The 25,199-nt window shown below is 36.9% G+C and overlaps 1 protein-coding gene across 2 annotated transcripts in view; it reads left to right on the forward strand.

The window, feature by feature from the left end:
- Positions 1-25,199, forward strand: part of rev3l.S (REV3 like, DNA directed polymerase zeta catalytic subunit S homeolog) — a 123,139-nt gene that overhangs the window by 85,570 nt on the left and 12,370 nt on the right. For both annotated transcript variants that reach the window (XM_041564626.1, XM_018265392.2), the window contains exons 13-23: positions 251-4,478; positions 6,120-7,009; positions 11,511-11,593; positions 15,162-15,287; positions 16,332-16,521; positions 19,181-19,292; positions 20,620-20,735; positions 20,913-21,031; positions 21,969-22,087; positions 23,194-23,335; positions 24,119-24,363. In XM_041564626.1, the coding sequence (XP_041420560.1) occupies positions 251-4,478; positions 6,120-7,009; positions 11,511-11,593; positions 15,162-15,287; positions 16,332-16,521; positions 19,181-19,292; positions 20,620-20,735; positions 20,913-21,031; positions 21,969-22,087; positions 23,194-23,335; positions 24,119-24,363 (6,370 nt within the window). The remainder of the gene's footprint in view (positions 1-250; positions 4,479-6,119; positions 7,010-11,510; positions 11,594-15,161; positions 15,288-16,331; positions 16,522-19,180; positions 19,293-20,619; positions 20,736-20,912; positions 21,032-21,968; positions 22,088-23,193; positions 23,336-24,118; positions 24,364-25,199) is intronic.

Below are 25,199 nucleotides of genomic sequence, written 5' to 3' on the forward strand. Positions count from 1 at the left end.
TACATATAAAAAGCACTGTATACTCTTATTGAGAGATATGTGGTTAGTTTAAAAAATATTTTTTTTCTTGTCTCCCAAGGTATATTATTATTTAGTAGTGTCATGTGTGTATTAAATAAAGCACCACCAAAAAGGGGAATATATGTCATCTGATTTGTACATAACTTGCCTTATTTATTTACGTATTTCTACTTCTGTTGTTCTGTATCATCATGGTTTAATTCGTTTTTCAAAATCTTTTTTTTTTCAGATAACCCTCTAAATAATGAAAGCACCCTTACCCATTCTTCTGTTATTGCAAAAAGCAAATTATCTATAAAGAATTCAATATTTCACAAGGATGCTGCTTCCTTCGAACCTCACTCTTCTGCTAAAACAGCTTTTCAGTGTCAACACACAAGTGCCCTTTCATCTCATATTCTTAAAAAAGAAGGTCTGATAGAAGAGCTTCTGCACCCAACTGAAGAAAAGGGACCTGAACTTTCTGTCTGTTCTTTCACAAATGATAGCACTTATAATATGAAATATCCAGCATCTTTTAACAACTCTACAAGTCCAGAACTTTTACATAAAGAAGCATGCAAAAATGATATTGCTCCAGTCCCAGCAAGTGACAAGGCAGCATTTGAAGATAACGTCCCATCAGTGAATAGACATTTGCAATGCAGAAAATTCACAAGCATTAGAAAGACTGAGAAGGACACATCTTTTTTAAAAATAACTCGCCAACTTAGTGAAGGCACATTGGATAGGAATCCTAGAAATCTCACAGAAAGTAGTAATCATAAAATGAAAAGATCTGCAGACATCAATGATAAATGCTGCAATTCTACTCCAAACACGATCTTTCCTGGTACTTTAAATGAAAGCAATGACTTGACAGCTTCTGCTGATGTTAACAGAGTCATACTGCACACTGCAGATAATGCCATAAATGATGTAAGCCCAAATAAGCGTAAAGTTCGATCTGAAGAGCTTCAACAACATGGAACAGACATGACCAGTGGTGATCAGCAAGCAACACATTACAAGTTTTTTCCAAGTGTTGTCCTTTCAAACTGTTTGAACCGTCCCCAAAAACTTGCCCCTGTGACTTATAAGGTTCAACAATGTAAAAAACAATCAAGATTGAAACTGGTTAAAAAATTAAAGGTGGTGGAAAATGAGCACTCCAGTGCTAGTAAAAAAGATATTGAGGGCCTTTTAGGTTATCAAAGATCTGTAGAATACCGTGAAAAAAGAAATCTTCAAAAACAAAGTATAGTTATAGGTACTGATACAATACCATGCCTTGCTTACCAGGATACTGAAGATTTTAATGCAGTAGTACAGGACAGCAGTTATGCACCTGGTAATGCATGTAGTAAAAGTCCTCCTGATGTTGACAGAGTACCATCCTGTGATATGGCAGTGATAATGGATGACGGTGCATTTCAAAGTAATGTTTGTGAATTGAACACTTTTACTTGTCAGTTTGAGGAAGGTGCAAAAGATTTAGACCCATCCTTGGAAATTTGTGGAAATAAATATACTCTGAGAGCAAAACGGAAAGTAAATTTTGAAAGTGAAGATGGAGAGCCAGTTCAGGGTGCAACAAACTCAAAATCAAGCCTCCCTCAGCCTGAGAAAACCATTGATGATGTAGGAGGTTTTCAAAAAGTTCGTAAGCGCCGAAAAGTTTCTAATAAGTTACCACCAGTAATTATCAAATACATCATAATTAATAGATTTAAAGGGAGAAAAAACATGCTAGTGAAACTGGAAAAGATTGATCCCACTGAAGAACAGGTCAAATTAACAGAAGATAAGCTAAAACTATATAACAGAATGGCTCCTATAAAAGATTTCTGGCCTAAGGTGCCAGAATCTTCTGCAACCAAATACCCAATATTTCCAATAATGCCAAAGAAGAGTAGCACACGAAAAACAAAGCAAAAACCTGCAAAGAAAAAACTTGATAGACTACCTAAAACAGAATATAAAATATTGAAGAGAGCTGTGCCTATACAGAGAAAAAGAATACGTTCTTTTTTATCTCTTCCTAAGCCAACATATAATGCTGAAACAGAAGACTGTGACACAGACTACAGAGATGTTATGTCAAAACTTGGTTTTCTTGTGGAAAGATGTCCAAGTCCAATAAATATGTCTCCACCTCGTTGTTGGTCGCCAACTGACCCAAGAGCTGAAGAAATTATGGCAATTCCAGTTGCAGAAATGCCTCTCTTTAAAAGTTCACTTTTAGTAGTTCGTAATAAAGAACATAACAATTCAATGAAAAAACAGCAAAAGAGAGTTCAGTCAAACAAACCTAGAAAAAAGACATCAGCTATTCCATCTGCAATTAGGAACCATCCGAAAAAAATCAGTCAGTCTGATATGGGGAAAGGTGGGAAAACGCAAAAAGGCAAGTCAAGGTCAAAAAAAAGTGAAAAGGCTCAAAGAAAGCACACAAAAATGAAAGACAAAAATACTAAAGTTGAACCTACAGTTTATGAACGATCTTCTCTATCACATAAAGAACAAATGACATCTGCTTTAAATGGAGCTGTGCAACCAGTTCCAGTCATCACAGAATTCACTTCAACTGGATTTTCTATTGTGCATGTGCACTCAACACAACTTTCAACAGATGGTACTCCGAATGATTCACCTGGTAACATAAGTTCTTTCCCAGGAACCCCAAAACCACTACATTTCCAGCAATTTTCAAGTATTCAGAAAGACTGCTCAGCTACAGCAACTGTGCCATTAAGCCCAAGTATTAAAACATTCAGTGTTAACACAATGAAGACTCAATTTCCTAATGCATTTCAAAAAAACGAGTCTAGTGCAACTCCAAACAAAACCCAAAATGTATTTACCTGTTCATCTCAGGTAATACAAAATGCACAGTTCACTTTAAATAGCTCACGTATGACTCTAAATAGCTCACTTATGACTCGAGAGGATCCTGCAGAAGTCCAGAAAAAGCTGTTGGCATCTGTTGGAAAACTTCAAGGTGTTCAGAACCCGCCAATTTCTTTTGTCTCTGAAAAGCCAAAGCTTTTACCAGGTTCATTTAAACATGCAGGAAATGTAGCTGATATATCTAAGCACTGTGATTCAAACACTTTGGTCACATCTTCAGAGGAAGGCCATGAAGCACTTAATTCACCAATTCGTTATGTTGTTACGTCTTTGAAAAGCACTCATAAAATGACAGCAGTAGAACAAAAGCAAAGAAGTGATGTTTTTGATGCTGCTCAGTTTTCCATCCAGAGAGCGAGTCAAAATTGTTTACCAGAAATTTTCTCCTGCACAAAAACAAATCAGAATACTATAAAATCTGTTTCCCCACAGGCACTTCTTGATACACATTCTGGAATAGCTGTTCTTAAGGAATTGCTTTATAAAAAACAACAGAAGGTAACATCAAGCAGTGAAGAGTCAAGAGTTAAGCTTAAATTCAGTGAATCTGGTCCATCTGAGCCAAAGAGTGTAAGTGGAAAGTCTGCAACATCTGGTAAAAAAACAAGGGTCCCTAGAAGAACTAAATCTAAGGTGGCTACGAATATTAAAACTGACATGGGAAAACATCTGAGTGATTTTGGGAGCAAAAACTGTATATCTGAAAGAAGCCCTGGTCTATTCTCTGACCCTAACTTTGAAAGCTGCTACTTAATTGAAGACAGCTTGTCTCCTGATCATAACTACAATTTTGATATTAATGCTGTAGGTCAGACTGGCCTGTGCACCTTATACTCTGGGAGTCAGTTTATTCCAGCAGATCAAAATTTACCGCAGAAATTTTTAAGTGATCCTTTTCCTGTCCCTGTTTCAGATAATGAATGTATAAATCATAAATTTCAACAACCAGAGAAGAAGAAACCCTATTCCTTAGGTCATCCGCTACTAAGACCAAGTTTGCTTAGACCAGATATGTTTGAAAAATCTGTTGAACTTAAACAAAACTCTCTCCTAAACCAGTGGAAAAATTGCTTACTTTCTCAAAATACACATTCAGTCGATGGGTTTTATAATTGTCAACCAGAAGACAAATACAGGTTAAACAGAAGCATTAGTCTAAAAGATGTTGCCTTAAATTGTGCTCACGCTGAATGGGCTCAAACTGGGATTAAATGCCAAATTAAAAACCCAATGTTTGATGCATCCCTCCCCCCTAACTCAAATTCCTCATTTACAGGGCTTTTACCTTCACCAGAAGTTGATAGTGTTTCTGATGATTTAGAATTTTATATATCAAGACATAGTGGGGGGCTAACACCAACTCCTGACAGTTCTCCAAGATCCATTAGTTCCCCGTCTCAGTCCAAAAATGGAAATTCTACACCACGATCAGTGCACATATTAAAACCTCTCATGTCAGCCCCAAGTCGTGAGGAAATAATGGGAACTTTGTTGGACCACGATCTCATGGAAACTATTTACCAAGAACCATTTTTTAGCAATCCTTCAGACGCACCAGAAAAACCAAGGTAAATTTTAAAAATCTAGTACACAATTGTGTATTGGTTGGAGATTGTAGATTAACATTACTTGAGCCCATATTTAATTTATACTTGAAATTTAGTAATTCATCTTTATCAACTTTATATGATATTATATGAATTTGTATGTATTTCAAAATTGTGTGTATGCATGTATTGCATTTGTGCACCAGAGTGATAAACCACTTAATTCATGAGCAGGTGTAATACATACAGTTAAAAATAAAAGTACAGCTGGAAGGGAGTACCTGCAAAAATAATCTTACTATTTAAAGGGGAAGGAAAGGCAATTTACATTTGGGTTCCAAAAGCTAGGCACCCCCAAGTGATTATATTTACTTACCTGACACCCCAGGCCGGTGCTCCTATCAACAGAAATCTGCACCGGCCTGGGGTTCTTCCAATGAGCACCACAGAGCGATCCCCTTCCTTCTTCTTCAGCTTTCAAATTTCAAGGGGCAGACACATGCGCAGTAGAATGAAATAGTCGGCAGGAAGCAGGAAGAGTATTGCTTGTGGTGCTTACTGGAAGAACCCTGGGCTGGTGCAGTTTTCTGTTGATAGGAGCATTGGTCCAGGATGTTGGGTAAGTAAAAATAATCACTTGGGGGTGCCTAACTTTTGGCAGCCCGAAGTGTAATTTGCCTTTCATTTTAATTTAAGTGAGACTCAAATTGTGCATCTATGGGAATGTGAAGTTCTTATTATTTCTTGAGCTAAACAAGGTAAAATTCAGATTGTTCCTTGCGTGGTAGATCATCAGATACCAGTGCACAGATAATCCCCCCCCCCTGCAAAATGGACTCCTGCTTACAAATAAGTCACACCACAAGCTAAATCGAGGGGGTTGTATATAATTAAATTACCTACTGAGCAAGGACCAAATATGGAATATCTTCAGTTTCCCTGTTCAATTCCAGAAATAAACAAATAGGTATTGAATTCATGTTGAACATATTTCCCCTTTAAAAACTGTTTCTAATATAATTGGTTAGCCAAAAATGTAACCTATAAAGGCTGGAGTGACTGGATGTCTAACAGAACAGAATACTATTTCCTGCTTTTCAGCTCTCTAACTCTGAGTTAGTCAGCGACTTTAAGGGGGGCCACATGGGACATAACTGTTCAGTGAGTTTACAATTGATTCTTGGCATGCAGGTCAGATTCAAAAGCAAACCATTATGACCCATGTTGCTTCATCTCAAGTCACTGATTGGTTACTGCCTGGTAACCAACCAGTGGAAAACAAGAGAGTTGCAAAGCAGGGAATTTTGTTCTGGCTATTAGATCTAGTCACTCCAGCCCTTATAGATTTTATTTTTGGCGAACTAGCTATATTGAAAACATTTTGTTATTTTGCACAGCCTGTCTATTTACCCAGTTTTTATTTTTATACTAAACAATTCCTTTACAGATCTGTTGCCAAATATATATAGAGGAGCAGCTAAAGTCTTTCTATACAGTACAGAAAATGGTGAAAAGCAAATACAACATTAAAAGACCTTACCCTGTTGCTTTAATAGATAGCTCTAAATAGAAACAAAACAAAAAAAGCAGCAAAATAGATTGCTCATATATGTCTAGATTTTTAAACTGAATTACCTGTACTTTATATTCTTTTTCTTGTAGAGAGGTTGGTGGACGATTTCTCACAATAGAAACAAAATTACCCTATAGTCTTCTTGAGTTTGAAGGCGACTTTTCAGTGGAGGGACTTCGGTTCTGGAAGACTGCATTTTCAGCAATGACGCAAAACCCTAGACCTGTTTCACCATCTCGGATGAGCCGCCTTATGGCTGAAAGAAGAAAGGATAGTCTTGATTTTGAAAATGATACAAAACTAGTCATCATGCCATGTAAAAGTGCTCCACATCCTCAAAGAGTACAAATGTGGCTTCAAGCCAAAGAACTGTATGAGGCATCTAAGACTACATGCAAAGATAAAGAAATTAAAGAAAAAATTGAAAGAAAGGCTATCAAAAACACTTCTGTGCCTGTTGGCTGCAACAGCTTGCCTCCAAAGGAAATACAAATTTTATTGGCACAGCCAGCAAGTTCTGATGATCTACCAGAGAATGCAAATAATATAAAGATTCATCTAGCCAGTCCCCCTCCTATACTTGACAGTGCTGAGTCTCGGCTTATTGAAAGGGAATTTGTTAGTACTGCTTGTTCATCCAAACCTGCCTCGAGTGGCAGGAATGATCAAGATGAATTGTTGGACAATACTGTTTCGCCCAGTTCTCCAGTATTGACTTCTTGGCAAGATACTCTTTCTCCTGATAATACAGATACAGCAGAAGATAACAAGGATGTTATTTCCCCATCACCACTTTTGGAGAGTGAAGCAACAATTCACGGGAAAAATGAACCTACAGATTTCTCTGTCCTTTCTCCTTCTCAAGTTTCACAGGGCAAGCAGAAATCCAAACATACCTGCATGCACAGTACACCTGTCATAAAAAGAAAGCCTGAAGCAGAGTCCCTTGAAGCTCTCCAGTGCAGTCCTTTATTGTCAGGTATAAAATTATGGGTAATTTTTAATCACTTCCTGGGCTTTCTCACACTGCAGTCTTGGTCTGATTTCTGTTATCAATATTATTTTCTGTTTTCCGCATTACTTTATACACTAAGGCACTTTATACACTGGATGCACCATATGTTTAATCAATTAATATGAACTTTTGATCACATGATTGACATATATATGTCTGACATATAGTGAAAACGTGAATTTTGCACCAATTAATTTTTTTGAGAGTTGTATAATTTTTCACACATGAATTATATTGATCATTTTCTTATTTTCTCTTATTACACTATTTACTTTATATGGTGCGACACTAATAACTAAAAATAAACCTCAATTTTTTTTTTGCATAATTCAATAATTAGGTCTGATTACATTTGTTACTATGGAACTTCTGGTCAGATTTCAGTCCTTATTAGGGGTTTTTAAATGAAAACAAGCATAAAATGTAACTTAGGTAAAAATTGAATCCTTTGATTATAGAGTCCTGCACCAATAGTATTCAGATCCTCGTTTCTGGGCTTAACTGCAGCAACCTGACCCAAATCTTTTTTCTACCCAAGTATATTAGATAATTGCTAACAGCTTCACCTACAACTGTGTTCAGTTATTCTCAGGGCATTCTCAGGGATTTAATTGAAAGTATTCTAGGGCATTTTAGTTACTTAGTTTCCTTGAGTACATAGACTTAAATAAAAACAATCGGAATTCAGTGCTAGTATATGTTCACCATTAAAAGGGGTCTTAATATTTTTAGTTTCATAACCCCTATACAATATTATTAATGAAGAAGGAAAGTCATTTTATACTTGGTTGTGCCAAAAGATAGGCACCCCCAAGTGATTGTATTTACCTGAACCCTGGGCTGGTGCTCAGCAAAAAACTGCACCTGCCTGGGGTTCTAACAGTAAGCACCACGGAGCGATCCTATCCCTGCTTCTTCTTTCAGCTTCTGGCTGTGCATGCGCAGTAGAGTGAAAAGCCGAACTTTAACGAAAAAGACAGATATTTCATTCTAGTGTGTATGTGTCTGCCTGGAAAATTTGAAGAGCAAAGAAGCAGGAAGAGGATCGCTCCATGGTGCTCACTGGAAGAACCCTTGGCCGGTGCAGTTTTCTGCTGATAGGAGCACTGGCCTGGAGTGTCAGGTAAGTAAATACAATCACTTGGGGGTGCCTAAATTTTGGTACCCCCAAGTATAAAATGACTTTCCTTCAAAGTAGATATCACTTCTTTGTGAAAGTGCACTATTTAAAATTGCTTTTTTAATGTATTTCAGATCCATGTATTTTTTACCGAGTTCTTATTTTGTACTTTTTAACTTTGGGTAAGAGCTTTATGCTGTTTTGTAATAAGCCCTTCTGAAAATCAAAGGAAATGTAAAAACTAAATAAAAATGTAATACTATTTTGAATTACAGTAGCATTTACAGGTATTTTAGATAAGTCTAAGTATACTTTTATTTATTGTATATAACAACATTTTTGTCTCTACCTATGCTTGTTGTTTTGCAGCATACAAGCAATATTTTGAACCAGACACCTTAAGAAATAAATCCAAATCTTATTTTATGATGTTAGTCAAGCAAAATAAACTTTGTTTACCTTGTTTTTTTTAGTCTTGGAATTTACAATCACAGCAAGCAAGCAAGCAGCCATTGTGTGAACAGTGTTATTGAGACAAGCCTCTACGCCTAAGGCAGGGCAGGAATATAAGATTGATAGCTTTTAAGCAAGTTGCTTAAAAGACTTTTAAGCAAGTTTATGACAGTTATGGATATTTTGATAAAAAAAGAATTTTGGATTCATGTTTAATTTGAAAATAATTTTTATTATACAGCTTTTTATGTCTGGGTGACTGTATTTCTTTAAAATTATCCAAGTCATTTCATGTTTGTATTAAAGATTTAACCATTCCAAAGAAGACTTTAAGCAAACAGAGAACAGGTGTGAGGTGGGTAAGAGTCCTACAATATTTTAGGGAGTGGTTAAACATGGAAGCACTGTTATTAGGGAGATCAACGCCTTTCCTCAGGTGTAGAAAGATTTCACCAAGCACCAGATGCCCATGAACTTTTAATGCATATTGTAATCTTTTGTGCATAAAACTTCCCATAGAGGCAAAATTAATTCTTCACCTTAAGACAGGCATGTCCAAAGTGCGACGCGGGGGCCAATTGCGGCCCATTTTCAAATTTACACCGGCCCTCAGCCTCCATCATGAAATTAATAATAATGAGGCCCCCCAGCACAGTGTGATCAGGAATCCCATAGCAGTAATATTACGGCACATTAGTGAAATGATCTGCCACTTAGTCTATACTGCTACCTGTGTGCTGAAGGTGTTAGCCATAGACACGTACTGGCACGTAGAGACGCGCTGTTTTCGCATACTTCTTTAGGGCTGAAGGTGTCATTAGACCTACTGACGTGCCAGTACAATAAACAAAGGAAGTATGGCGTCACTACCAGGGCCGGACTGGGAGTTAAAAGCAGCCCAGGCAAAAACATCTAAGCAGCCCACGTCCGAGCAGAATATAAAGGTTTTAAATGACAACAAATGCTATACACAAAACACCATATTCAATAAAATGCAGGAAAAATAACCCATGGCATCCAAGCTCAAGTTAGAATGCAGTTATTGGACCCTGCAAAGCTTTATGTCAGATACGTTTTTTCTATATGTGAAATTTCTCTAAATATAACAAGGTCAACTTAAAGGATTCACCAAAAACCTAGAGAGTTTAAAATCACAGACATTATTGTAAACATTCTTTGAAAAGTGGCCTATTGAGTGCAGAAAATAGGTTAGCTATAAAGCATCAGGCGCTCAGATGCCGCTACAAAATGATGACTATTTCATATATACAGTATAAATACCATAGAATTTATAGTAGGATGGCACAGAGATTATTTCAGAACTCATAGTAGGATGGTATACCTTTATTTTGTAGCAGGGCCGGAACTAGGGGTAGGCAGAATAAGTGGCTGCGTAAGGCGCCATCATCGAGGGGCACACTTTAAAGATGATTTTTTTTTTTATTCTTTGCGCTTATTCAATAATTTATTTCTATAAACATGGTACTCGGGCTGCCGAGCAGAACGGAATCCACCTCCCGCCTTACCTTCCTCATCTTCTCCCTACAGTTTAAGAGCTGCTTCTGTGTGGTGGGCTTGTTTGCCAGGTACAGGGGCAGTATGATGGATGGCTGCATATACATATTTATATAAATGAAAATTTTCATTCATTAATGTATTGTACACTTTCTTGCTTTCTTTATTTAAATATCGTCATGGTAAGGTGGGAAATGGTAATGCCTGAAGGGGGGGCTAATTGAAACTTGTATAGGGAGCCAAACTAAATTGGTCCAGTCCTGTTTGATAGACTACAACTCTCTAATTATGGGTAGCCAACATTAACTGTTCCTCCAAATAGTTTTACAGATAATTCATTGGGGTTGGAAGCAGAATGATTAAATAATGAATTATAGGTTGGCATACCAGCTAAATCTGAGAGCTGTAGTTCTACCACCCTTAGCAGTATGATATACATAATCATTGCTAGCATGTGCTGTATTAGGTAACATTATATTAAAATGAGGGGAAATCAATGAGCTCTTGTACATTTCCTTCTATTTTAAAAATCAGGCAGACATCTCCTATTTTAAGCATTTCCTCCTTACTGCCAATTACAGTCAGGTATAAGTTCTTACTGTTTTGTCTTTAGCTTGGTTGGGCCTGCTATGCTCAGCTGTTTTACTGATTCCTCTCTGTGTAGATCTGTTCAGGTTCAGGTCCAGGCTGAGAGGGTTAATTGATTCCTGCACGGTCGCACAGCCCCAGTCCCCACGGAGCCAGAGAGATAAGTTGGCTGCACGTTCTCAAAAAGAGGCGCGCCTATTTGTATCTTCTCCTATAGGTCAGTGAGTAAGTCACCTGACCTATAGAAAGCATTGGCTGGGCTGGCTGCTGAGCCGTTATGTAAATGTACAGCACTTCAGGACCCAGGAAGAGGGAGGGAATTATTTCAACTCGTGCACACACACTGCAAAGCTTGTCAGTACGGATGTTCCGATTCTTTATTTCTAATTGCTTCTAGCGGCCCATATACATAAGGAAGAGGGCAGCCCATCGGGCAATTGCCCGATCTCACAGATGGTCAGTCCGGGCCTGGTCACTACGTTCCAGTACATGTCTATTGTTAACACCTTTAGCACACAGGCAGCAGTATAGACCAAGTGGCAGATCATTTCACTAATGTGCCCAAATATTACTGCTACGATTACTCGATTACTGTAATTTAATATTAATGGTTCAAAGAATGTTGGGCTGTATGTTCCGCCCCCACACATTTTCACCTCACCAAATCTGGCCCTCGTTGCAAAAAGTTTGGGCACCCCTGCCTTAAAAAATGAAGGGGAGACACATAGGAATCCTTATATATCATTTATACATAAGAATATGATCTAACTCATATGTTTGTATAATTAGAGCTTGCATCCCAAAGAATGAGCCGGAGGAGAGGATGCAATCCAGATAAACTTCGAAGGGTACTCCTAACAACTCAGTTGAAGGTACAAGTACATTTTACATAAAGAGCATCATGTTTCCTTGTGTTTGCAAAGTTTTAGTAGATATAAACTGCAGATACAGCTATGTAATATATTATCTGCCATGCTTTGGACATAGTGTTTTCCAGATAAGTTTTTTCTTTCTGTAATTTAGATCACCATACCGTAAGTGTACTACAGGTATGGGATCCATTATCTGCAAACCTGTTATCCAGCAGTACCTTGTATTTGATCACAACTAAGATATAATTAATCCTTATTGGAAGTAAAACCAGCCTATTGGGTTTATTTAATGTTTACATGATTTTCTAGTATACTTAAGATATGAAGATCCAAATTATGGAAAGATCCTTTATCTGGATATCCCCAGGTCCCGATAATTCTGGTCCCATACCTGTTTAAAAATAAAATGTAAACATTAAAAAAATGTATGCAGCTTTTACAATCAAGTACAATGTATTGTATTATTATTAATATTATTATTATAGAGAAATATATATAATTGAAAACACTGAATTATTTACAAATAATTAACTTCATAGGAGATGGCCATCCTGTAATTCTTAGCTTGGATATTAGTTTTCCAAATAAAAGACCAAATTCCTGTATAATAAATTGCTCATATGGTCATGCGCTTTCCTAGATTTTTGTAATGAAATTTTAGGATTCTTGTCAGAAGTAACATAATCTTGTTTCATAGCCTGCAGTCATTCTTTGATTGCTTAAAGGACAACTATACCCCCAAAACAATGTAGGTCGCTAATAAGAAATATATTGCATAAAACAGCTCATATGTAAAGCCCTGCTCAATGTAAATAAACCATTTTCACAATAATATACTTTTTTAGTAGTATGTGCCATTGGGTAATCATAAACAGAAAATTGCCATTTTAAAAAATAAGGGCCGCCCGCTGGGATCGTATGATTCACGGTGCACATAAACAAACCATACATGTTAGGTCACAATTAGCAGACAGAGTTCTGTCTTTTGCTACCATACTTCTTTCTGTTACAGTTGGGGCATATTTACTAAGGGTCGAATTTCGAAGTTAAAAAACTTCGACGATTGAATTTGATACTTTGAAAGTCAAAGTATTTTTTCGATCAAAAACTGACGTATTCGATCTAAGTAAAAATTGTTAGATTGATGGATTAAATCGTTCAAACGATTTTACAAAAAACTACTTAGACTACTCAAAACTTAGCCAAACACTCAGAAAGGTTATAGGAGGTCCCCCAAAGGCTAAACAGCAATTCCGGTTTAAGGTGGCGAAGTGTCGAAGTGGAGGTTATTTTTCTAATGGTCAAATTTGTGAAGTATTTTCAATTCGAATCGAATTTTTGCCTATTCGATGGTCAAAGTACCCAAAAATTACTTAGAAATTCGAAGTTTTTGAATTCGAAAATTCACTTCGACCCTTAGTAAATGGGCCCATTAGAGTTGTATTATTTCTGGTCAGGTGATCTCTGAGGCAGCACAGATTGTGGTTCAAGAAAAGACATGTAAAAGGACAATATTTAGTTAAATACATACTCCAGTTTGGTGAGATTCTTTAATATGTCACTTAATATGATATAATAGTCCAATACACTGCAGCACACTGTAGAATGAACGATTGTTTAGAAAAGTGAATTTATTGTCTTATAATTTAGAGCAGACAATAAAAATGGCCTTACTTAATATGATATAAACTGTTGCTTAAATATTAATTTTGGGGGTAAAGTTTTCCTTTAACTGAACTAGAGAGATTTTGTATGGACGAATGGTCAAAAATACCACCATCCAGAAACTCATCAAAGGCTATAGGAGGTGTCTAGAGGCTGTTACATTTGCAAAAGGAGGCTCAACTATCGATGTGATATCTCTGTTGGGGTGCCCAAATGTATTCACCTGTCTAATTTTGTTATGATGCATATTGTATATTTTCTGTTAATCCAATAAACTTTATGTCAATGCTGAAATACTGGGGAAGTATCCTAAAAGGAGAATAGGCCCAAGGTTCAATTGTGTCCACAAATCCCAGCCGGCTCCTACTTGTATCCCTCCAAGGTGCGGGAGACAGACAAACAGGCAAATAGGGTGATATAGTTTTGCGATGTTGCCACCTCTTGTGTGAGAAACAGACCACTTGTTTCACCATATATGTGTTGCCCTCCTTTACTATCGACCTCCACCAAAGGGTTAAAAAACTTTCCTTAAACACTCGTTTAGGTGGGTACTCACAAACAGGGAATATCAACTTGCACGTAAAATCATGAAGCGCTTCTCCTTGTATGAACTGTGAATCAACATGCAGCAGCGAATAGTGTAAAAATACCTTTTTAATATTATTAAAAACAAAGCTTAAAATGCACTCACATGGCAGAAGAAGTCACAAGACGAAACACGTAAGGCAGGTGATGTCACTGGTAGGCGCCCAGCATCGTACACGAGGAACGAACGAACACAAACGACCGCTTATACAACTTCCCAAGCTTGTTCAACCTGGGATTTTCTTTGTGCGGACTGGTGCATATAGGGGGAGCCTCCAGGTGGACGGTGCATAGATATGCTCTTTTTAAACTTTTGCCATGTGAGTGCATTTTAAGCTTTGTTTTTAATAATATTAAAAAGGTATTTTTACACTATTCGCTGCTGCATGTTGATTCACAGTTCATACAAGGAGAAGCGCTTCATGATTTTACGTGCAAGTTGATATTCCCTGTTTGTGAGTACCCACCTAAACGAGTGTTTAAGGAAAGTTTTTTAACCCTTTGGTGGAGGTCGATAGTAAAGGAGGGCAACACATATATGGTGAAACAAGTGTTCTGTTTCTCACACAAGAGGTGGCAACATCGCAAAACTATATCACCCTATTTGCCTGTTTGTCTGTCTCCCGCGCCTTTGGCGCTGGCTTTTTTATTTCAATGCTGAAATACTGCTGTTTCCATGAGGCATGTTATATATTAAAAGGAAGTTGCTACTTTGAAAGCACAGCCATAAAACAAAACAATATGATAAACAATGATAAACAAAACTCGAAAAAGGTCGAGGTGAATTTTCGAATTGAAAAAATTCAAATTTCGAGCTATTTTTGTGTACTTCGAATGGGGAATAGTCCAAATTCGATTAGAATTTGCAAAAAATGTGAATATTGAAATTTATCATGTACTGTCTCTTAAAAAATTAGACTTCGACCATTCGCCATTTAAAACCTGCCAAATTTTTGTTTTAGCCTATGGGGCACCTCCTAGAACCTATTTGGAGTCAATTGGTGGACTTTGAAAAATCAAAGTTTTTTTGGGAAAAACTTTGAATCATTCCTTTGATTCGAATTCAGCCAAATACGGACCTATTCAATCAAAAATGGACCTATTTGACCCAAAAAAAACTTTGACTTAATTTCGGTTGGTCTTTTTGAATTCGAATTTCAAAGTTTTTTTAATTCAATTTTTTTAATTAAAAATTCGACCCTTGATAAATATGCCCCTAAGTGTTCTGAAGGGCCCAAGTGAATATTTGCAGGTTGTTTCATGACACATTTATAGGATTTGAAGTTTACTTTATAGCTTTTCTGTTTTCTTTCCACAGAATCAGTTTGCTTCTATGGCTCAGCAAAAAAGGGAAACATCACAGATTGAAGGGCCATCTCTAAGTAACTCCTATGGCTTTAAATTCAGTGTCCAGAACCTTCAGGATGCAAAAGCATTACATGAGGTGACCTACCTTTCTAAATATAGTTCACAAAAATAATTTTAACATAACCAGTTGTTGCAGCAGTTAAAAAATGATTTAGCAGCAAAACACAAATGTACAATGTACAGAGAAATAATGTATACAGAAGAAGCATACTACTTAAAGGACTCAACCCCCCAATTAAGAAAAGTCTCTACCTGCTAATATAGGTGGTCCCCCCTCCCTGCCCCCCCCCCATACGTCAATAGTCCTGTAAATGTCCCTACAATATTTCTCACCTAACATTGCGGAGTAAGTGCAGTGGAGCTTGTGGGCACCAACAGCCTTTCAGACCATGTTGATAAAGGACTTTATTAATAGTGGATGTTGATACTTTGGACATTCTTCTGCCCCCTTTCAACAGTTCCTTAGTTGTTGCTCTATGGAACACTAGCGTGCTGAACCTTTCTTTGTTTATCCGTGGGGGTTAATTTAAGCCTTCTTTGCAAACGATGCAGTGTCTAACGTGGTCCCAAGATTTTTATATGGGTGTATAATTGTTTGTACAGATGCTCATGGGATCTTAAAAGTTCCTAAAGAGGAACCAGAACTGGGAGGTCCACAATTTTGTCTCTGAGATCTTGTTTGAATTGCTTGGATTTTGTCATGGTACCTTAAAGTGTCTTTAAGGTAGATCCTTAAATACAGTCAAAAGGTTCATGCCTTTGCTATACATCTGCAAGTCACTACATAAGACTGTTTGCACAATAATTGACTCGCAAGAAATCAGATGTGGTAAAAAAAATCTGAAATAAATCTATGGCTAAGCTATTACTTTGAAATGACCTAATATAGAAATAAAGTTGATACCCTATTTGACTTATGGTGACATAATAAGAGTAAAGTTGTAAAAAATGTGAACATCTATAGCAATGGTGTTTGTACATTTTAGGACTCAACTGTTGTGTGTGCACATTATTTGTAAGACCACTGTTTGTTACAAATAAATGTATAAAGGTGCAAATATAAGTTAATGAAAATGACGATGGTGATACAAAATACTTATTTCTGTATTTCTTATTGTAGGTGCAACATCTAACACTTATGAGCTTGGAGTTACATGCAAGAACACGAAGAGACTTGGAACCTGATCCAGAATTTGACCCTATATGTGCTCTGTTCTACTGCACCTCTTCAGACTCCTTATTGTCAAACACAAACAAAAGACAAGTTACTGGGGCTATTATAATTCATCTTGAGGAAGCCAATAGTAATGGTACATATCTCTGCTTTAACCTGGTTTGCTTGGCCTGCAAGCAAAATTAAAAAGCCTTTAGTTGTCTAAATTATTTTTTAGCAGATGTCCCTTGTGAACATATAAAAAAGAACAAGGCAACTCAAGTATTAATGTTATCCAGAGTTAAAGGCAAGTAATTAGTTATCGTTCACATCTTTTTTATCCAGTTGGGTTTGATACCTCCTTCTCACTCAAACATATATGCATGTGGCAGTGACAGTATCCTTCTATTTCTGAATACCAGTCCAGTACTTTTTAATGCATGTGGCAGTGTCAGTATCCTTCTATTTCTGAATACCAGTCCATGGAGAATGTTATCCAGAGTTAAAGGCAAGTAATTAGTTATCGTTCACATCTTTTTTATCCAGTTGGGTTTGATACCTCCTTCTCACTCAAACATATACTGCTACTTTTTAATGCATGTGGCAATGACAGTATCCTTCTATTTCTGAATACTAGTCCATGGAGAAGCCCTCCTTATAACAAGCTGCTTCTATTCTCCAAGCCTGATAAAAGATGCAGCTTGGGAATGGGAGGCATTTGTTTAAGCAGAAGGTTTCTCGATTGACTGGTGATTGTTTTGAGATTGCTTGTAAACACTGGCAGTAGAATATAGCTTTACTTTCAGTTTTTGCTATGTTTAGTGCACGAAGTAAGGAAAATCTTTTCTTTATTAAAACAATAGGCAAAAAGTATGTTTTTTGTAAGCTGTATTCATAAAATTAATTTTTTAAAAAAGAATATACTGTCTATTTAGGGTTACTATAATTAACTATGAGAAGCAGGGTATATTTAACAACAAGTGACATAAAGTGCATTTTATGATAAACATATTTGCTTCTTTTTAGGTGTTTAAGTCTAACATAAGATCCAGAGAGGTTAGAGATAAGAGGGCATGTTGCTCCCCAACCCCTTGGATGTTGCTCTCACTGGCTTCAAACCAGGTGCTTATTTTTGAATTCCTGGCTTGGAGGCACGTTTTGTGGCCAACTATGTATGCAGAACTAATAGTACAGATAAAATGTAAAGGCCATATCTCAAAACTTGTAGATGGCCTAACTTCCTGGTTGCAAAAAATTTTTTTATCGCCTATAGACTTTAATGTGTTTCGGCAAGTTTTCGCTATGTGCTAAATTTGCTATGTGTGTAGCATGAGTCATTTGAATAACATATGTTGTATGCAGGCTTTCACTGCATTTACAGTAATTAATTCAGAGCTGAGCAAATTCTGGCAGTCATCACCTTATGGTGTTTTGAATGATTATATCACCAAGAATTTCCCCCCATGCCTGCCTAAGGGCTTCCGCAGCTTATTGATATGACATTAATATTTCTAAATTCAGAATTAATTAGTCAAAAAAAAGTTGTATATGCAGCACCGGCTTTCTAACCTGCGCTAGCCTAGGTACTCTTCCTCGGCCTGCCACCTCTCTTCCTATCCAATTGGAGCTTGTGCAGTTATCTTTACAACCCCCCTTAGCCCTCAGTATTTCCACTGGATTTTAATGCAAGTATCCAGCAGAGACTGAGGCTAATGCCAGTTGTGGCTTCCCGTCTGAGTGTCTAAAAAAAGTGCATCTGCTGTGAACTTGGCACAATAAGTTTTTTAGTTTTATGCATATAACATGCTACTGCCTATACCTTTGCCGAGAGATGAGACCAAACAATGTTCCCTATTTGTAGTGGCATAAACTGTAATCTCCAGTAGGTAGCATATGAGAGAGAACAAAATATACATAGAGTCAGATTCAATATTGAGTTTTTTCACGATCTAAATGAGAAATGTAAATATACTTGAGAATATTTTTTGAAAACTTAAATAGTATTAAAGAACAAAAATGCCATTCGCTGATGCTCTGTCTTTTTAATCTACAATTGAACAATTTATTACTCATATCATGTGCAATTATATATTTTTTTTTAAATATTTTGCATTATGGTAATACATGTTACAAACATACATACATACTTCTTTACAAATTAGCTCTATAGTCACCGTTTATTTCATGGCTCAGCAAGCAATGCTTATAATAAACAATTATGCCTTTGGTACTTTCCTAAACAAAAAGGGGTTACCAAATAATTCTAAAAAGGATTACTTCACAGATACTTTCTAGCATATATTATGTAAAATGTCATCACTTCTCTATTGTTGGTTGGTATTTTTTTATCACTGTAAATCTGATGTCTGACACTTTTCACTGAGATGAGAGTCTCCCTATGCTGTTATCTGTTTTGTTTTAATTCATATCTTCTGAACCCAGCTTCCAAATGTTCTACACTTCCTTTCTAGAGAACATTATAACCAGAGTGAGTCCATACATGACACACATACTGATGTACAGTTTTAAAAACAAATAACCCAAATCTACTGTTTTCCCCTACTGGAGCCTGCAGATCCTGTGGGGTAATTTTTTTTTTTACCATAGGTGTTCTTAAAATGATGGAGCAAGACGTTGATTATTTTCATTCATGGTGTAGTGGTAATCTATTTCTCAGAGTAATTTTGATGTATTGATGTATTTTTGTAGAACCTTTATGTATTGATGCTGCAGATGCTTGTTCTGTACTTATTTTACCTTATTACCTTATTTTTACCATTTATCTTTTTATTGCATTGCACTTTTTGTCCTTTCAGGTGGTAGAAGGCAAACTCCATTTCTTGCTAGATCTGGTATTACAGACTTTGAAGTCACATATGCAGTGGATGAGAAACAGCTGTTTGAGATGTTGTTAAACCTAGTCAGAAGGTATGTTGTATTTTTGCTTTGTTCATCTTGCAATCCTAGACAGACATTTGTTCTATTTTTTCAGAATGCAATTTCTAGGAATTTAGATCAATAATCTGAAAGAAACTGGTCACTTGAGCTAGTGTTACATTGAGCTGGTATACTTTACCTATAGGCATCCCAGCTATTGCATATAAGTCCCTAGTTACTAAGTCCCTACATTTGACAAAATAACTTTTAATCAAACATCTTACCGGGAATGTGTTGCAAAGATATCCAGGTTGAGAGCAATGACATGCAGGACATTTTGTCCACTGCATTTAGTTGCCCTCCTACACTGGACCCTGTGAGAATTGCCTGAAAGGACGTGTAAGGTGATTCTCACCTGTAGCATGTGATGTGACAATTTGTTCTGGCATTTTGGCCATGTATGTTTGGACCAGCTAAACAAATAGTAATGCAAAATGTCAGAAGTTTGTGTGCCATTGTGCTTATTACTTGTTTCAGCTGGAGTTTTTATCTGCTTTCCCTGTAAGAATTAAGGGGGTACTTTTATGTCTTCATCCTGTCATGAAACATTAAGTAAATGAAGTAAACATAATCACAGCATACATGTATAAATAATAAATTTGAATGAAAATAAAACATATCGATACAGAGAGTTTTAATATATTTTATCTTTTGTTTAAATCTGTATATGTGCTAAAATTAGAGTAATTTACATCACATTAAATGTTTTTGTATTGTATGTATTACAGCATTTTAGGGATATAAAAATATCAACTTTACAGATTTTATGTGTACACCAGTTACATTTGGACATTTATTTAAACTGAACTGCATTCTTTAAGTGGGATTAGTTAAAACAGACCAGTAGCAAAAAGTTTGAATTACTTTCTCTATAATTTATTGTTTAGGTATTGTTAATTTTTTACCTGTTTGGTACTCCTTACATTTTCCAGTACATGAGATGTTTCCAGAAATATTACCAATCTCTAGCAGTATTTCTGTGACAAGAACTATAGGTAGATGTGTTATTCTGACATCAGATTCGATTGCTTAAAATGTATAATGTAAAAAAATCACAGGGTACAATTTTGGGACATAAAACCAGACATATGTATGATTGTGATTAATTTTAGAGGGCTTTGATGTTTGATAGCACTATTTAAAATTCATCTGCGGAAGCTATATTGTGCCAGGGTGGCAGACAGGAAAATATTTGTGTTCACCTGGAAGCAAATTCCTCTGCAAACATTAGTGGAAAGATTTAATACAGAGGAAGACTAGCCTGACAAATTTTTTGTGGGAAATAATAATGTGTATTTTGTGTGATCTTTAATTATAGGTTTGATCCGGACATTTTATTGGGATATGAGGTCCAAATGCATTCTTGGGGGTATCTCTTACAGAGAGCATCTGCATTAAATGTAGATCTGTGCCTGCAGCTTTCCAGAGTGCCAGGTGAGTCTATAATGGGCTATTGTATGTATGCAGTGTATATATACGTTTTTGGGTGCATAAACAACACACCAATTCCTTACTTCCTGCTAAAATAGTGCTTGTGTGCATGCAGGGATAATGTGTGCATTTGTGTGGGATTTTCTTTTTTTAAACATTTTCAATTTTATTTACTTGCAGATGATAAAAATGAGAACAGATTTTCATCAGAAAAGGATGAATATGGAGCAGACACAATGAGTGAAATCAATATAGTTGGCCGGATTGTACTGAATGTTTGGAGGATGATGAAAAGTGAGGTAGTACCACATTTTATATTAACTAATATAATCTGCAGAAGCTATTTCCAGTAACCCATTAAATTTCTTGCTTTTATTTTTCTTGCTGCTCAATATGTTATAGGGAATATATCTTTGAAAATCATCAAATTTTTATATTCTGTATTTAAAGGAGCACACATTATTTTTTGTACTTTTGCACTTTATGCAGACCTCGCCTTTAGGGTTGCTTGAGCACCACTCACAGCAATATAGGTCAGACCTTTTCAGAGCTTTTTGGTCACAGATGTTTAGAGCCCCAGTCACTCATCTACTTCCAGGGTTATCAAGAGCAACAAATCAGCATTCACCAACAACTGTCACCTTGCGCTAAGCCTTTAAACACTGTGGTCAGACCCCTCACTGGGCAGCTCCACTGTTTGTGCTCATTTGTTCTAGGCCGCTTACTAAAGAGTGGCCACTCCCAGACCCTATAAAATAGTCATCATATTTCATTTGCAAAGACTGCAAGATGACCACAAACACCCATCACTAGAACATTTAAGCCATTTTAGATGGGTGTGTAAGCACAACATGGTAATGGAGCCACTAATGACCTGCATGGCAAGACTGGAAATAATGCACATTCACAACATATGAAAGCAGCCTGAAGACATTTGCTATAAGTTGCTAAGGAGCATATGTACTGTATACACAAGTATCTTGAATAGTGTCAAAATAGTAACAATTTTGCTTCCACTTCAGTGCTTTGCAATTTTTTTCTTAAGAAGGTCCTACATTTTGGGGTTTTTTTTTGTTTCTTTGTTTTTTCTTTTTAAACAAACAATGTATATAGGCAACAGTTGGCAGGAATCATTGAAAATGTGTCCTAATTGGTAATCCTCATAGTTGGTGGGTACTACTGTTCACTATTGAGTTTAATGCTTCTTCTGACCTTTATTCATTTTCTGTCTTTCAGGTAGCCTTGACCAATTATACTTTTGAAAATGTGGCATTTCATATCCTTCATCAAAGATTTCCCTTGTTTACTTTTCGTTCATTATCGGATTGGTTTGATAACAAAAAAGATGTGCTCAGGTAACCAAGGCAATAATCTCTTCTGCACTAAATACTAATATCTCTGGAAATCTGTTGTTGCATGTGAATTTATATGGAGATATATCTAATTTTGTTTCTGCAGTCTTTGTCCTTAGTCCGTCTAATGACTGTTTTCTGAATAATAATGGACACTTTTGAATTGAAGCTTTAATGGTGTCTCCTGGAATGTTACATGATATAAGGATAGCATTCCTCCATTTTATTTGAACATCTGAAACTCAATATTCACTGTTAATGTAATATTTGGTAGCCACATAAATACGTGAAACTTGTTATTGCTGCTTGTATGGTATATTTATGCCTCTTTGTGCATAACTTGATATTCTATGCTTGTATCAGGTTCAAGTTATGTTTTTAATTGTGACTTCACATGAGTCTAGCCAATGCTAGATAAATTGCAAGTTCTACAAAATCATAAAAGCAGCTGACCGAAGGAGTGCTGTGCAGTGTATTAATTATATTCACTTCAAAGTATTTAAGACAATTAGTACAGGTACAATAACAGGTCCCCAATAGTTTGTAAACATGGGGGGGCTCCACATACTATTGAACTATAACTCACAACTCATGTTCGAAGGATTATGCCTGTGGAGTAGGAACGTTATATTGCACATAAGCATGAAGGAGGGTCCCTTTACTGCATATTTTTTTAACTATAGCTCACCAATTACATGAAAGATTATGTCTGAGTAGCAAGAATTTAAATCATAAGGTGTATGGGAGGACTCATTTGAACTTCTGAAAAGTTTTGGAAGTGCTGGTATAATTGTGTAAGAAGTTTTGTTATACGAGGTAATCTAACTTGTGCCGATTACATGGATGGTACAATTTATTAAGGGGGACTCCTCTTGTATTTTAAATTACATGTATATTTTGCACAATGTTTATAATGCTATTTTAAGTATTGCTAAATAAGGGACACAATAAAAGGATTCCAAACTTGTTTATTAACTTGATTGTGTTGGTATTAGTGTGCCCAACAAATACACCACTATTCTATTATTCAACTACATGTAATTATATTCACTTGGTTGCTTAAGGCTTAGTGTTTCTATTCAGTTCCAAACTGTGTGTTTACCTTACAGATGGAGGATGGCTGATTATTACATGAGTCGGGTCCATGGAACTCTGCAGTTATTAGAGAAGTTGGACTTGATTGGAAGAACAAGTGAACTTGCAAGACTTTTTGGAATTCAGTTTTTGCATGTCTTAACAAGAGGATCACAGGTAGTGGTTAAAGGAGAATTCTACCCCCCACAGTGATAAGTCCCCACTGGCCCCCCTCCCTGCCCCCCCTGCTAAGTGTTACCCCAGAATAGTGTCCCCTGTAGGATTACTGACTGTACATGCAGAGTGAGTGCAGTGGGGCTCACAGGCGACATCTTTTGCGTTTTTCCTTGTAAAGTGAGCTGCGTATCGGCGCATGCGCAGTCGTCACAAACGGAAATTACCGAAGGGAAGGAAGAAGACCCGAAGATTACAGAATTGCCGGAAGATGGCACCTGTGTGCTCCGCTGCGCTCACTCTGCATGTATGGTCAGTAATCCTACAGGGGACACAATTCTGGGGTAACACTTAGCAGGGGGAGGCGGGGAAGGGGCCAGTGGGGACTTATCACCATGCGGGGTTTAGTTTTCCTTTAAATGCATAAACATTCAGTTGGTTTGGTGTATGTACAGTCAATAGAAACCTTTTCCCTTGAAACAGATTAATGCCCATAAATGTTATTTGGGTTTATGTTCTCCTATTCTGCCTTGGATCTATATTGGGTTCAGTAACCAATATAGATTACAAAACTTTAATGCTGCTTGGCAATTTATAAAAAGTATTTTAATGTTCTGTTGCTGCATTATGAAAGATCAGAGCTTAACCTGCAGAATCTCCTGATCAAAGTATTGTAGCAGAATGCAGGACAAATCCAAGGCAGTAACTATGACTTCAAAGTGCTTTAGTGCAAAGTACTGCAGAATCTCCTGACAGTAAAAATCATTTTTAATTTTGTCTCCATAGTACCGCGTTGAGTCAATGATGCTTCGTATTGCTAAGCCTATGAACTACATACCTTTGACTCCAAGTACCCAACAGCGATCTCAAATGAGAGCTCCTCAATGTATTCCTCTCATCATGGAGCCAGAATCTAAATTTTATAGCAACTGCATTTTGGTGCTGGATTTCCAGTCATTGTACCCTTCTATCGTAATTGCATATAATTATTGTTACTCTACCTGTCTGGGAAATATTGAGAACCTGGGGAAGTAAGTCTTCTTTTCTTTGTTTCTCTGTAAGCTATGGTTACAGAAGAATTCAACCGTAAAGTAAAAATAACCCTACTCCTACCCTACATAGACCCCCTCTCCTCCCCCCTCCCCCCTGCCTAGCTGCTACCCCGGGCAAATGCCCCTAAGTCTTTACTTACCCTTTGGTGCAGATTCTGTCCAGCGGAGTTCACAGCAGCCATCTTCTTTTCTTCAGTAACCTTCGGGAAGTAAATGCTGTATTGGCACATGCGCAGTTGGAGCAATTTTCTGTTTCGCGACAACTGCGCATGTACCGAAAGTCAAGGAATTGCTGAAGCGTCCAGCTCGTTGGATTAACGAAGACCCGGAAGATAGCTGCTATGAACTCCGCTGGACAGAATATGCACTGAGGGGTAAGTAAAGACTTAGGGGCATTTACCAGGTTAACAGCTAGGCTGGGGGGAGTAGGGAGGGGGGTCTATGTAGGGTAGCAGGGTAGGGTTTTTTTTTTTTAATTAAAGGTTTAGTTCTTTTTTAAGGGAGATGGAGCATTTTGAGCATTTTTGTCCATCTGTGTAAGGCAGGACACTAGCATAAGATGTAAAAAGTGAGAGCGGGAAAGCGAAAGTGAGAGAGGTGCATTTTTAATGTGTGGTTTTTACCACTGGATGAGAGTGGCACCAAAATGCTCAGTTTTATAGTACAAATGCTCCAGTCAGTTTTTTAACCAGTAACTGAAATGTTTATTAAAAGGGATACCTGGAAGAGAGAATGAATATAGCATAACAATCTATGAAAGTTACTTGGATTGGTTCCATTTTTTCCAAAATGGAGCTCAGCCCTGGGGAAAAATG

The sequence above is a fragment of the Xenopus laevis genome, chromosome 5S (assembly GCF_017654675.1).
Source record: "Xenopus laevis strain J_2021 chromosome 5S, Xenopus_laevis_v10.1, whole genome shotgun sequence".
Lineage (NCBI taxonomy): Eukaryota > Metazoa > Chordata > Amphibia > Anura > Pipidae > Xenopus > Xenopus laevis.